At 50.0% G+C, this 14908-nt stretch overlaps 1 protein-coding gene across 1 annotated transcript; it reads right to left on the bottom strand.

Moving 5' to 3' along the window:
* Nucleotides 1–4072: 4072 nt before the first annotated feature.
* On the bottom strand, nucleotides 4073–11650 carry LOC119108995 (zinc metalloproteinase nas-15-like). The gene is made up of 5 exons (XM_037232540.1): nucleotides 11623–11650; nucleotides 6942–7033; nucleotides 6325–6585; nucleotides 5352–6216; nucleotides 4073–4981 (listed from the first exon to the last, which is right to left on the bottom strand). Exons 1-5 carry the CDS (start codon nucleotides 11648–11650, stop codon nucleotides 4746–4748), a joined length of 1482 nt encoding a protein of 493 aa, XP_037088435.1. The 3' UTR covers nucleotides 4073–4745.
* Between the last annotated feature and the right edge of the window lie 3258 nt (nucleotides 11651–14908).

Raw genomic sequence — 14908 nt, 5'->3', positions numbered from 1 at the left:
TACTCAGTACCCAAACCCAACGCGTGGTACGAGTGTCAGGACGTCTCGCCTGCTCATGCGTACGGGCCTGACTAAATCACTTCACAGTCAAGTCCCAGACTACAGGATGACGATTCTCTTGATGCTTCAGCCTGAGAACAGCAGTTACAGCGCCTGAGAACAGCAATTCATCAGAGCCGATGCGCCGATGAATTTTACGCGCAGTTGTGCAACATAATGATACGCGCCGCCTCCGTCGTACATGTTATTTCGGATGGTTTTGGATTTGTGACGTTTTTTACCCTCGTACATTACGTTTTTTTAATACATTTTGAACGCTTAGAATATTTTACGCTTCTCATAACAGTCAAAGCAAAGGCTCTGCCTTCGTCATCAGCCATCAGGTGATCACATTGATTAGCCGACTAGCCGTAATCAGACTAGGAGTCAAGCTCCTGCTTGATTTTGATCACATTTAGCAGCCAAATTTACTTTGTTTGACATGTTTTTCCGAAACAGTTGGCCTCAAACTGACGGGACCCACAATTATTTGGCTAAATGCACAAGCCCCTTGTATGTGCATGCGCAGCACGCCTGGTTTTCTAGAACTGTGCACAGTAAGATGTGTTCCCGTATAAAATATAAAATGCGTAAGACTCTTAAAATTTAGATGCCGGGATCCGAACAGTTTTGGAGAGGGCTCCAAAGCTCTAGGGGCCCCTGATGTTGTATGCCTGCTTCCCCTTGACGATATCCTGGATCCGTCACTGATTTTGATTCCTCCTGCACGCAATTTCGAGCACATTGCTAATCTCAGAGTTGTCGACGTCCCGCCTCCGAAACATTTAGTTTCTCCATCCCACACCTTTTACGTCTTTGACTTCAATCGCGTAACGAATCGGCAAACTAAATAATGGCATCAAACATGGTTTACTGCACTCGTATCTCTGAAATGGTATGGTAACACATTCGCATGGTTTGATGATTGCGGTTAGAACGATGCCGAGGGTACGACCTGCATCCAGGGAAGGCATTCCCAGGGATGCAACGAGCGGGTCTCAATCTTAACACGCGTCCGGGTGGCCGGTTAAATCGCTCGTGTGGGGGGGTTGATTTTGCCCCGCTGAGTTCCCAGGAACTAAGAGACCTAGAGATCCCAAATTCACAGTGCGTGTTGACCTGTACGTGAACACACTTCGGCCAAAGTTTGAGGCTCTTAGGTCGTGATGTTCGGGTCAGATAAGGTCAAACAAGGTCAACTTCCAGGTTGGTCTCCAAAGAGCCCCTAGAACCTAGATAAATGTTTCAAGCAAAATTCCCCATGCTCATTTAAGGTCAGTGATCTTGTTTGACCTTTTGAGGGTCATGGTGACCAAAATCATACGGGACGGCTTTGAGTTTTGCATTTGAATAAGCGCCAAATATTACGCTGTTCAGTGAGCTCCTGAAAACAAAGATGCTGACCCAGGTTATTTTAGGTCAGTGGTCTATTCTGACGTCGAAGAAGCCCATGGAGGATGTATAATGCGGTTTCTGTTATCAATAAATCCGAAATTATAACCAGAAATTACGGTTTTTTACTCTGGGGCCCGTACAGCAAGCCCCAGAGTAACAAAATAGATTGGATTTGACCTTAGTCTGACCTTCATACCTGACCCTAGGTCAATGTTGCTTGTTCATTCAAATGTTGTGTTGCCTAAGAAGAAACCCAGCTATGTTTTTGGCTTCTTCTAACACTTCGTTGTTGGATCAGATTGAGCGATTCCCTAGAAATTGACCTCGCTGAAACCTTGACCTGATTTTGACCTGCCATAAGTCAGCGATCTTACAAGGTAAATCTAAATTTGTGAGTCTAAGCGCTTCGCTGTTAAATTATCTACATCTTTGCAAAATTTGGCGCGGCTACGTTGCGCCGTTCGGAAACCATTCTGGAAAAATCTCCGGGGGGGGGGTCAGTTTGAGCCCCACCCCAGCGCGTGTCAAGAAATTCGGCAATCGAAAATGGCACCCGCAAAACGTAATTCAAGATCAGGTTTAAGAAGAAAGAGCGTTGTGGCGAGAGAGTGAATGTCATTCCCATCCGGGCGTAGATTACACCCGGCCACGATAAAAAGTCACCGATAACATCAGCCGAAATCCGGTCTAGGCAACCACAAGTCCGTTGCCATCTACAATTTCCACGATTATATATTTGTCACAATATACATGATGATGTATTGTATATTTACGACAGAGCAATCAAACTACATACGTTCAAAATGCAGTCAGTCATGACGCAATTCTCTTGAATTCACAGGTGATCTTAACTCAGGGATGCAATGCAGACCTCTGTCGGGACCTTGACTCAGAGGCATAGTTTCGCTACATCAATATGTGGGGCTGGGCGATGAAGGACGACCAAAGTCACCTAAAAATACACTAAAAGGTTAGTTAATTCTCCAGCTGTGTTACGTTCTTGATTTTAGCATAAAATTGATGGCGTAGGCAGCGATTACTGTCGGTTATATTATTGGTGTCAATGTTTCGGCATCATGCCACATGGCATCATCGACAGGACGTACTCATTATTACGCAAGCACATTCACCGGCAAGCTAGACTACACCTTAAAGCAGTGTTAGTGTGGTCTCGTCGTAGGTGTTGTTAATCGCACCTAAGAACGTTCGCACAATTCAGCAAGGCCCTTATTGTTCCGCACAGAGGCGAGCCGTAATAGGTTCCCCGCAAGTGTCACGTGCAATTTATTAAGAATGTTTCAAGAATTTTTAAGCTAAGAATTTGGATTTGATAAATTTAAAAACAAACATTTAAGGATTTTTTGAACTACCCGTGAAAAAGCCTTTGTTAAAAGGTTTTTGTTATGCTTCTAATATATCTCTTTCTGTCGTTATTGAAAACTGACGTCTGTATGGGCCGATGGATGATATGCTGAATTGTGTGAGTATCGTTACCGGCGATTAGCAATACATAAAACGAGACCTTCAGATGTTTCTTAAGAGCGTGACAGAAGTGTGTGTGCTATGAAATTACAAAAAGAAATGACAGTGCTGCAGGAATGACAACTATCGTTATATATGTATATATATATATATATGTAATATATATATATATATAATATATATAGATAGATAGAGAGAGAGAGAGAGAGATATATATATAATATATATATATATATATATATATATATAGAGAGAGAGAGAGAGAGAAGAGAGAGAGAGAGAGAGAGAGAGAGGAGAGAGAGAGAGAGAGAGAGAGGAGGGAGAGAGAGAGAGAGAGAGAGAGAGAGAGAGAGAGAGAGAGATATATATATATATATATATATATATTTATATATATATAATATATATATACATGTGTGTGTGTGTGTGTGTGTGTGTGTGTGTGTGTGTGTGGTGTGTGTGTGTGTGTGTGTGTGTGTGTGGGTGTGGTGTGTGTGTGGGTGTGTGTGGTGTGTGTGTGTGTGTGTGTGTGTGTGTGTGTGTGTGTGTGTGTGTGGTGTGTGGTGTGTTATACGTAGCAAATCCATGACTGCATGTATTTCACGCAATTTAGGTTTTACAATATGGAAAAATTGGTGCGAATGACATTCTTGGTCGTCCATCAAAGGCTTCGAATAGTACGTTTATTTTGAATCGACACACCGAAAACGACACGCGTGCCATACGAAGCCTCTAAAAGACGACCGCAAGAGGTTCATACAATTTTTTCAGATTTCGGTTAGACGCTCTTTGTGACGTGGCACGGGTGAGGCCGTTATCGGTGTTATCCGACGCTGCAGGCTACATAAGTGTCCTGCTAAAGGTTACATACGCCACCGTTTAGTTGCGCACATCTGACAATTTGACGAGGGCCTGTCAACGCTGTTTTCCCAGGTACCGCAGCCCGCTCATTTTTGGGAGAAAGGGTGCTTTAAACCACTCTCGAAGGACAAAGGAAAATATACAACGCTCATGGGCTTGGAGACTCGGTAGGCGCGTGGCCTCGCTCGCCACAGGATTCATTTCCACCTTCATCCACACTTCTGTCCTCATCCACGCTACACCCGCATCGCCCAGCATCGGTCTATCCAGGGGCCATCGGCCTATGTGCACTAGCCCAGGCACGAATGGGCTTGAATGCTGGCTGGTGGGAGACGCGCCAGCGAGCGCGCACACACTTCGAAGGGATGACTCTCAGCTGTTTGCAGTGATGATCCATGACCAACCACTCACCTTTATCCCATAGTACTGTTGTGTTTACTTGTGGCTGAAAAAAAACTATTAATTCCGAGGAAAATTCGCATTTGCAGGATTCCGTTTGCATGCATACTTTTCGCACAGTAAAGCATAAGGCGCATGTAAATTTGGCTAGGCAATACACTGAATGCACGCACATCTTTTTGGCATAAGTAAAATATGAACATGAAGTGCAATCTGCGTAGAAGCTCTGTCTCCCCAAAATGCCACAGTTCTTGCCGAATTATTCCGCAACAGGATCATTGACTCGCCCACAAAAGGCATCTGTAAAACCCTGACGAGATGCTAAATCGGGCATCTATGCTTTCACCCAAGGTGAGTCACAGTTAGCCGTACTGTACCGCGACACAACCGAGATGTCATAACAATACATCCAAATCGTTAGGAGCATACAAAAGCGAGATTAACACACACAGCAAATCCATGAATGCCCATCGATTGTTGATTCAGCCAAAGTTAGGCTGATCTAGCAGCACCACATCTTAGCACGGCGCCGAATGGTAAAATAATGCCCACTTCGTCAGCTTCTACACTCAACACCGGCCACAAGACTTCTTGCAGGACAAAAGCATGTAGTCGGGGTTTTTACGACATTCGCCGCTATTGGCCCAGAATTTGCATGAAGTGTTGTCGTCTTTGCAGACAGTCGTCGATTTGCAGACATTGCAAGACTTTTTGCAGTATTCAAGCATGTAGAGAGGGTTTTTGCGGCACTCCTTCCGTTCGGACCAACCGCGGCACTTGCTGTTGAGGTCGACACAGTCCTCATCTGCGGCAACAGTCGTTCGGGTCAGCAAAGGGCGGGTCGCGTCTTTAGCAAATTAGTGGCACAACGCACTCGGCAACATCGTAACAAACTACCCCGGTAACTGGGAGACGCTAGAGGCATGATTAGAAACATGATGCAATGCCCATGTAGGTGAGAAATGGTGCATCGCTAATATATGCAAAGCCAGTGGCATTTCGAAGTGTTTAAACTGCAGAGGTACCTTTTTCGCCATGCCGTCGTTCCTTTTTAAGAACATGGTATGGCGATATACCTCATAACAACACGCAGGCTGCCAGCAGAATGTGCCATGAGGGTATGCGATGCCACCACCCGGCCCGACTCTCACCCCCTTCCTAGAGCGGGCGCTTACCGGTGGTGCAGACTTTGCACGCCTTGCGGCAGTCGCGGTGCATGTAGGGCATGTTCTTTTTGCACTCGCCGCGGCGTGCCCACCACGTGCAGTACGGACTCTTGTCGGTGCAGTCGCCGGTCGGCTTGGGCGGCGGCGGCGGCGGCGGCGTGGTGCCGTCGCATTTGTACAGCTTGCGCAGCTTGCGCACGTCGACAGAGCTGAAGCCCTGCCGCTGACCCATGGTGACGCCCGTGTTGCGCCGATCGCTGATGGTCGGGCGTGAGCGGTCGCGAGCGAACGCGTACGGCCCGTAGTGCATGACAGAGCCGATGTCGTACGGCTCGCCCAGGCTCTGCACCTCGCCCCACGTGTACTTCTGGAAGTTAAACTCCATCATCGCTTGGATGTTGTCGTAGTGGATAGTCACGTGGTCGTCACGGTCCGGCCGACTCTGCTCGTGCCAGAAGCCGGCCGCGTGCATGAACTCGTGCATGGCGATGCCCTTGAAAACACAGCCGTCGCCGAGCGACAGCTCCTGCATGCCGCCGCTGCGGCCCACCGAGCTGAAGCAGCCTGTCTTCTTCACGACAAACACGTAGTCGCCGCCGGTGGCGCCCGGCCTGATGGGGCGCATGCGCAGACACGTCTGCCGCTCGATCTCGGTGAAGGCGCTGGCGATGACGGCACGCTCGCGGCTGCTGAAGGACGGTGACAGCGCGTAGTTGATGACACCGCCCTTCCACAGCTTGCGCGGCTGAACGGCGGCGTTGTCTTCGTTGAGCGCAGTGAAGTCGCTCGGGTGGATGACGATGTCGCCCTCGAAGGCACTGGCCAGCTCGATGGGATCGCGCAGGCCGCGCGGCGGCTGTATAGCACGCACGCTCTGCGCGGCGGCGAAGTCGCTCGGCGTCAGCGGGTCCGTCAGCGGTGGCGGCTCGTCATCTGCCAGCTGGTCGGCGTCCAGCACGGCCACCGGTGGGCTCTTCCCGACTAACGCGTCCTCTGCGTCCTGCAGCCGCGGGCTCTGCTGGATGGCGATGAGGAGCGTGTTGAGGGGAATCGGCGCCACGGTCGCGTCCTCGTTCAATGTGAGGTTGACGTCCGCCTGCGCCACGATGCGACGAAGGGGGCAGACGAGCAGGAGCAGCGCGGCGGCGACGGTGTGGGGGCGGAGCGCCATCACCAACGTCTCCGGCGCCGCCCTTGAGCGCAGTCCAGACCGATCACCGCAGCTTTCCTCCGCGTGGGAGTCCTGTCCGGTCGCGACTCAGCCCGCTGGGTTAGCTGGGTTCAGGTGGGCTCACTCGCCTCCGGGTTCGGCCGTTCCGAACACCCTGGTCCCGTCCGACCTTCGTCTCCCCTTCAGGACAAGGTGACTTGATCGCGCCGACCACTCCTGACGCCAGCCGAGTCGTATTGCCGGTGGCTGTCGAACTCGTGAGCTTTTGGGCACGCAGCTCTCAAGTCAGTGTGCGACGACCTTATCTCGCTAGCCAGACCGCGCCCAGGCGTGGTCTGTCGCGACCTGCTAGGCGCCCGCAAGATGCAGCTGTGTCACTTCGACCTGGCCTGCTCCCTGGCTGAGCTCCGGGATCGTTCCGACCTCACCTGCCTCTCCTCTACCGGGCACTTCACGCTCTCCTCCAGCTGGTGGCGGTAGCGTGCGCTCCCGGTCAGGTCGGCGACACGACTGAGGCCGTCTGGTGGCGGATGGCCTCGCTCCGGTGCAATGACACGGCCCGGCGCCGGCGCCGGTGCACCCCGCGCCGAGGGCGGCACCAGAGCCGCCACCGGACTGGCCGCTCGCCTCCGCCAAAACTCGTCCCACCTGACGCTGCATCGTGCTGACCGGCACCGGTCAGATGGGGTGCGCCGGCGGAGGGCACTGACACACGGCTCACGCCCCCCGGCCGTCATGGACCGGCTGCACTGCGGCGATCATTCGGGCTCTGTGGGGACTGTGTGGGAAAGAGGCTCTGCCCGCGTGTAGCGGGCACACACGCGGCAGCCTTCGTTGCCTCTGTGACCTGCATGACGTCACCAATTTTGGCCATTTGCGGTTCCTCTCCGGGTGCCAGCAGCTCTCAGCAGTTTATTTAATGACGCAATCCGAGGCGCAAATGCCGTCCTTCTTGCGCGCCCCCACCGCAGGGTGGAGAACACCTCGACGACGTTACATATGTATGAACACCGTTCCTGGAAAATCTTGTCCCGGAGCTGCACAATGCGCGGAAGTGAGTGCAGCGGTCAGTGGTACCCACATCTGAAACCGGTTCTGTGCTGTTTCTGAGCGGAATTTTGCATTCCAAAGACCGCCCGTGCAACAATGCCGCGCCAGCGAATCATCTCCATAGTTCAGTGAATTCACATACAACAATGCATGCCACATGGCCATTTGTTGATGTTTTCTTACCAGCATGGGATTAACAACGTGTGCGTTCACGCTTAATGCCAGTCCTGCATAATGTTTTTGCAAATAGGGCGTCGTCATAGAGATAACCATCTCCTAACCTTTCTTCTGATCATCAAAACGAGTCGCTTGGCAGCCATGTCTTCTGGTGATCTATGGAAAATCGCGTGCAAGTGCAGAATGTTGTGCAAGTGCGCGATCTCGTGCAAAGGCGCGATCTCCTGCAAGTGCGCGATCTTGTGCAAGTGCAGGATCTCGTGCAAGATAACATCACCTGTAGGTCAAACTAACGGCTTTACAAGATCCATTTATGAAGGTGTGCATTATGGGTGACAGGCATTCCGACGGACCAGGATCAGCGCAAAGGTCACACACCACCTCATTTCCTCATTCTCCTTCGGGTTACAGAGAACCGGTGAGCGAACTCGGGATATCTTCGCAAACATCTGAACGTCCCCGCCGCGGGCGACAAGTGCGAACGTCGCGGCTTGTAAGGCGTCTTCTCGGGCAGGAGAAGCAGCAGCTGTAGCGTGACAAAATGTGTGAGGAAGCTGAACAGACGAGACGAAGTTCTGGAAGCGTGAAATTCATGTTTGTCTGTGCGCTGAGTGCACACAGGCAGCGGACGTTCTGGAAGCCAAACCCATCAAAATCCGTTTGGGCTATATTTGGCATTTTCTGGCCGGCTAGAGCTGCCTTCACCTGCCGCTTAATCCATCTGCCTCCAATATTAAGTGATGACAATATATTAAGTGATCAAAAATACCGAGATTTAAAGAATTATTGGTTATATAGCCCTAACACGGCAAGACTTAACCTAAATGTTTATGCGTGTGTTGCGTCTAAATGACTAACTGTGAGGCCACATTTTGATATTGCCGTTCTTAACCGTGTCATTTTGGCGGCTAGTGGTTCCCTGTGCTATGCTTGCTTCTTGCTTCCTCGAAATTCCATCCAATTCTGCACGCTCCCAGATAAGAATATGATACAGATATTGTGTACGGATGGTTCGGGCGGGGAGTGAGATAAGTTCACAGCACATGCCAAGCGGAGCCTGGTGCTGTTCGTTGATCCTACCACCCAAAGAGATCCAGTTCATGGCACAATGTTACCTATAACCTTATGACTAGATAGGGCAGGAAAGTCATCGCCATCGTCACGGAGCTTTACGGTGCATCCAACTGCTAAGGCTGTATGGCGTTTCCTGCCTCTCACCCCGGCAGGAGGGCCGTACAGCCGCCAGGAATCGAGCCCCGGTTTTCTGGTCTCCCAGACGTGCAGCTTCGCCACCACTTTGACTGTACCCTGAGGCTGCGAAAGGTTCCGTGGCGTACAGTACTTTGGCATGGCTGCACGAGCCGGGTTGGCCCGGAGTTGGCCAGTGTCAGCAGATTTGTCTCCGTCAAGCGATCGAAGTTCAAACACGGCCGTACAGGCTCAGGTTGGAAACGTCTGGCCAGTTGCCAGCGGGTCCCCTGTCTCGATCGCCGGAGAAGACGACGTTCCCGCCCTGGGGAGCGCAATCGGCGCCATTGTGTTGCGACAATCTTCCCCTTCGCGACGGAGACCGCGCGCACTCCGCGCACAGCAAGGCTTGGCGCTGCACCGCAGCTCCTGTTCCCAGATTAGAGCCGCATGCACATATCGAACGCCCTGGTGCGGTCCAGAGTCGTATAAGAAATTGAACTGTGTGTCACGCAAAGTCTTATCTTACCTGGTGCATGCAGAGGTCAGTTCGCCGTGTGGTCCTTACCATTGAGTCCAGAAGTTCCGTCGGTTAGCGTCCACAGCGCATTATTCTTACTGCGGTACTGGCTCGAACATCTCTCTTCTCTGAGGCGCAGGACAGCGGCCGGAACCCTACATCAATCGATATCAAAGCATACGATCCACGTATCCTTAGGTTTTGCTAGCTGATCGCTTCCCCTGTATCTCTCACACGGTTACTTCAACCGCGGCGTCGTTGTTGAGAAGTCAAGCAGTATGTCACCTCTCAAGAACAAAAAAGGAGAAGAAAATAAGTGCTAAGTTTTCCTCGACCTCAAACGGCCGTTATGTCGTTGGTTTGCTTGTTGTTGATGTCACTGTCGCATGTGTCACATTGTGTCAACTTTAACGCGTCTCTTACGGTTCGTTGTTTTTTTACCGGGACTCAAAAACATAGATTATCAGAATGCGTTGTCGCCACCCAAACCTTCATGTCGGCCAGCAACCATTATTTTATTAAAGTTTTGACAGTACGAAAGTTTTCAGTCTTTCAAACCAGAATTTCAGAAGTTCACAGCAGAATGACCAACTTTTAGGTTGATCACGTATGAAACTGATTTGAGCAGTGCTTGCGAAAACGATGGCACTCACGCCAGATCAAAAAAAAAATATTTCGGAAATGACGAAATTAAGAATGTGGCGTCGGGTTGGTCTGAATAGCGTTGTGAAGTTAAAAATCGACATTAGAAAAATAAACAATAACGAGAATATAGAATGCTCGTCGCCGTTTCACATATTTACGTCACATAATGGGGCCCATGCTGTCCTGTGGCTACGCCACTGGGTGGGACAAAATGTTTCCCGACGGCCGAGCCTTTCTAGTTGTTGGCCGTGCTCTGCAGTGCAAGCTGTACAGGTTTGAGATGACGCACGATGCTCCACAAGGAACACAAACACGTTTGTAAAAGCTCTTTCGAGCTATTTTGCGCAAAACGGCTATTCACGTATCTCTCCGTTTAAACTTTGCCTAAAGCCCTCATGTTCTGAATGGATGTTTCAACTCATCATTCCAAGAAAACGGCTTCCCGCTTTCAGTCACTGTTCCCTCAATTCTCGTGTGTGCCTCTCCATGCGCACGAGCGAGACATGAATAGGGGACCAGAGAAATGAAAAGTATCAGCCATTGGTACACTAGAGTGTGAATCTCAACATAACGTTATCGTTATCATATTAATCTTGTATCAAATAATAATCGGCAGGTACCTAACGCTTCCTGTCACGGTCAACTCATTCATATGTTAGCCCAGGCTGCAAATGTTTGACTAGATTTACATATGACACACCTGGATTGGGAAAAAACAAATGAATGCTAACATACGACAGTTTTTAAAAGTACCGGATGGGCCAGACTGACCCTGTTTCCTCACAACAGCGGCAAGTGTATTTGTCGCACAATCGTGACTTTGGCAGCAATCGGCTGCCAATTCAATGGCGATACACGATCAGCGAAAGCGGCATTCTTCGGTTACACCGGTCCAACCGCAGAACTTACGGCGAAAGCTTGACGTGCCGCAATGCTCGGGACACTTCATCCTGCACTCTGACGTTACCTGACTGTTAGTGAGGCGGCTGCCACCGGCTGCAGGCTATCCCAGTCGGAGACAAACGGCGAATGCCAAAAGCGGTTCTAACCCGCCCCGTCACGGGTATTCTGCATCAGAGGGCGCCGCGCTCCGACCAGAGAAGCTATTGGGATGAACATAGTTACATGCGAGATGTGACGATTTAAATCACAGCGTCGGTGGTGATCATCCACCTGACTGTACCACAAAAAGGTGGTCGAGGGATGTAAGTTAACGTATTTGTGTGGTGGTTCCAGAGCCGAAAGAAATTTTGAATGGTGTTGATCAACTCTTACAAGAAAATCTCACCATGAACAAAGCCTCGAAACGTCCGAGTCTCCTTTTATAAAACAGTCATTGTTTTTGTTAACCACTGTCCTGGTATGCTGAAGGGCTGATTTCTCAACAGCAAACTTCCGACTCATCACACATCATCGAAACACCACTATGTAAGCTTTCTTGCCTATGTCAACTTCCATCACGTGTTAAAGCGTTGTCACATTTTTATTTAAAGCAGGCACTCTGAAGCGCCTTCGTTTATCACACTTACCTTCTTCACCCTTCCCAGTTACCAACATGTCTGCTGGGAAGTTCGTGAAAGTTAATTTTTACATTCCACAAATGTGTGCCATCGTAGCAACTTAATAAAAAAAGCTGTCCCTAGGCTTTGCTTTCCTGCTAATTACACGCAATTTTATTAGTATGTATTATTTTATTATTACAATTTACAAAATACACCATATTTATTATTACAATTGCACACCATTCTCTGCTTTCACTAAAATCGGCCTCACACTGCCTTCAAAGGGAATGTCATTTTTTTGCAGAACCTTTTTGAAATCGATAAAATTCGGTACACAAAAGCTTTTTAAGTGCTGCTTCGGGGACGCAAATTAAATTGACCTAAATTTGGGAAGAAATCAGGCTTTATGGCTCGGTTAGGTCAACCATAGGCAGATTAACGGAAAGGGCCCCATGGAAGTGAAGAGTCCTCACAAATGAGATCAAAGGGAAAGAACCCGAGATAAAAGAAGAAGGCTCCTGAGCAACGCGCGGGTCGGTGCCTTGCCTTATATGAGCCCTAGCAACAGCACAAGGCCCTCCGAGCAAGTGTAAAGAACCCGAGACCAATATTAAGTGCCCCTGAGCAGCTGAGTGCACCCCGGCATATGGGGCCCTGGAAGAAGCGTATAGAGCCTTTCGGGCAAATGGGAAGAATCCGTGGAGGAAAGCCTGTCGATCATGAGTGCGCGGGCACGTAAGCAGATAGTGTCCAGCAGCAGCCTGGGCTCTACGAGAAAATGCAAAGACATCAAAGACAGTGTAGAAGACTCCTTAGCGCTTAGGCTGACAGGGTGAACGTATAGGGCCCGGGGAACAGCGCAAGGCCTCTGGACAGCGTACCGACCCCAAAATCTCGCTCAATCAACATCTTCCCTATCAGCGAAGAATCAACGTTGCGTGTTCATGGACTCTCCTATTTCCCCTAAATCTGTTCTTGATAGTCTGTAGGCCCAAAGACGTCCAACTTTTCGCGTTTTGTTTTATAAAACTGCGTCCGTTTGGATGGTTATGGGCCCCTTTGGAGCCCATGGGTTCTCTCGGGGCACAGGGGGTAAGGTCCCCACCCCTCCCCCTCGTATCCGCCACCGGCCCGAGCAGCTAAATAGATGGGGCTTCGCCCAGAGCGTTGGGCCCTGTATTGAAATAGGAAGTATCCAAGACACAATGTGGAGGGCCCCCGAACAATCAAGTGTGCCCGAACAATGGATTACGCCAGAGCAGGTTAACAGATGGGATCCCCGAAAAGAGCATTTTTTTGGATGGATCCATTTATTCAAATGCAAAAATATCCACGAAACAATGTAGAGGGCTCCGAACAATGGATTACGCCAGAGCTGGTCAACAGACAGGGTCCTCGTCAAGAGCGTGGGGCCCTCCATCCAAATGGGAGGTACCCAAGACCCAATGTAGATGACCATCGAACGATTGAATGTGCCCGATCAGCTTATCAGAAAGGGCTCAGATAGGAGCGTAAGGCCCTCCATTTAAATAAGAGTACCCAAAACTCAGTACGGAAGGCCCCCGAAAAATGGAGTGCGCCGGAGATCAGCGTAGGGCCCTAAATTTAAACTCCAGAACCCAATATACAGGGCCTTCGAATGATCCAGCCGCCGAGGATGCGAACAGAGGGGACCCCGACAAGTACGCAGGGCCCTTTGTTCAAATAGATAGTACCCAAGACATTATGTGGAGCCCCCCCCCCCCCCCCGAACGACTGAGTGTGCCCGAACAGCTTAACAGATAAAGCCCCCGACAAGACCATAAGGCTCTACATTCAAATACAAAATACATACGATTCTATGTAGAGGGCCTCTGAACGATCGAGTGCGCCAGAGCAGCTTTATCAATAGGACACTGGATAAGAGCGTAAGGCCCTTTATGAAAATAGGAAATACATAACACTCAATGAAGATGACCCCGAGCCGCCGAGTGTGCCGAGTAGGTCAACAGATGGGTCCCCTACAAGAGTATAGGGCCCTAAGCAAGTAACAGAGAATTGGAAGGGCCTTAGATCAAGGTAGAGGGCCGATAAGCACATCGAGAGCATGCCGATAAGTGAACAGAGACCAACGTAAAGGGCCTCTGAGCAACCGAGAACATCCCGGCAGGTTAACGTATGGGGCCCCCGGCTATATCGTAGTCTTTCGGGCGAATGGTATGAATCCGGGGAAGGCCCCTGATTGACAAGAGCGCCCGGCACGGTAGCAGGAAGGGCCCAGCAACAGCGCAGGGTCCTTCGAGCAAATGAAAATAAATCAAGGGCAACGTGGAAGGCTCCCTAACGACCGGACTGACCCTCCATGTGAGCACATAGCTCCCCCGGAAACAGCATTGGGCCTCTGGACAGCGGGATGGGCCTTAAATTCTCCCAATCACCACCCTCTCATTCAGTGAAGAATTACCTCAACCTATTCATGGACCCTTCACTTTCGCTGTGCGACTGTTTTTAATTGCCTGGAAGTCCAAAGACGTCCTAATTTGTCTTCCTTTTTTTTTTTAGAAAAGTGCATTCTTTCGGTCGGCTATGGGCCCCTTTGAAGCTGAAGGGGGGGGGCGTGACCTTGTGACCCTATCCCCTCTGGGCCCGTCCCTACCGCGCACACTGGAAACATGTAGTTGGATTATTGGCTGCATACATATCTAATCCGTATACATACATACATATAATATATATATATATAATATATATATATATACGTGTGTGTGTGTGTGTGTGTGTGTGTGTGTGTGTGTGTGTGTGTGTGTGTGTGTGTGTGTGTGTTTATATGGGTGTATATATATTTACATGTATACGGCACTCGACCAAAGCAGGAAGGACACGCGGTGCGTTCATGAAAGTGGCAGAAATAAAGATTGCGTTGCGCCAATGCAACGCAACGATGTGTGACCCGCGACTGGAGCACATATTTATGGGTAGCTGAACTCCAAGCACGCGCACCGCTAAGCGCTAAGTGCTGGTCTCCGCACACTTGCGTGCGTATACTGATTGCGTGGCGCCAACCCATGCCATTTGCTTAAGTTGCGCACTGGGTGTTTCCACTCTCAGTGTTGCGCGCTGCGTGGAGCCCGTGGTACATACTGCACACAAGCATTGCTATCAAATTGGATATAGGAACACAACGCTGAATCTGAATGCAAAAACGGCGAGAACTCGACGGACAGCTGCGCTCGCGTCCTTGTTTCGACCATGAGCGGGTTGGGCGGGGAAATCCATGTTGAAGGTCGGAAGCGCCGCATATTACTCGAAACTGTCTGTGGGCCTAAAAGACATC

The sequence above is a fragment of the Pollicipes pollicipes genome, unplaced genomic scaffold, assembly GCF_011947565.3.
Source record: "Pollicipes pollicipes isolate AB1234 unplaced genomic scaffold, Ppol_2.1 Scaffold_7162;HRSCAF=8490_pilon_pilon_pilon, whole genome shotgun sequence".
Classification (NCBI taxonomy): Eukaryota; Metazoa; Arthropoda; class Thecostraca; order Pollicipedomorpha; family Pollicipedidae; genus Pollicipes; species Pollicipes pollicipes.
This window is presented reverse-complemented; position numbering and strand designations above follow the sequence as displayed.

Bases quoted from the DNA above. Each gene is read 5' to 3' on its own strand.
- LOC119108995 (XM_037232540.1), bottom strand. From the start codon at position 11,650: ATGTTGGTAACTGGGAAGGGTGAAGAAG. The intron at 6,586-6,941 runs GTGAGGTCGGAA...GCGACCGGACAG, and splicing joins GCCCGGTAGAGGAGAGGCAG to GACTCCCACGCGGAGGAAAG. The intron at 6,217-6,324 runs GTCGGGAAGAGC...GCCGCCGCGCAG, and splicing joins AGGACGCAGAGGACGCGTTA to AGCGTGCGTGCTATACAGCC.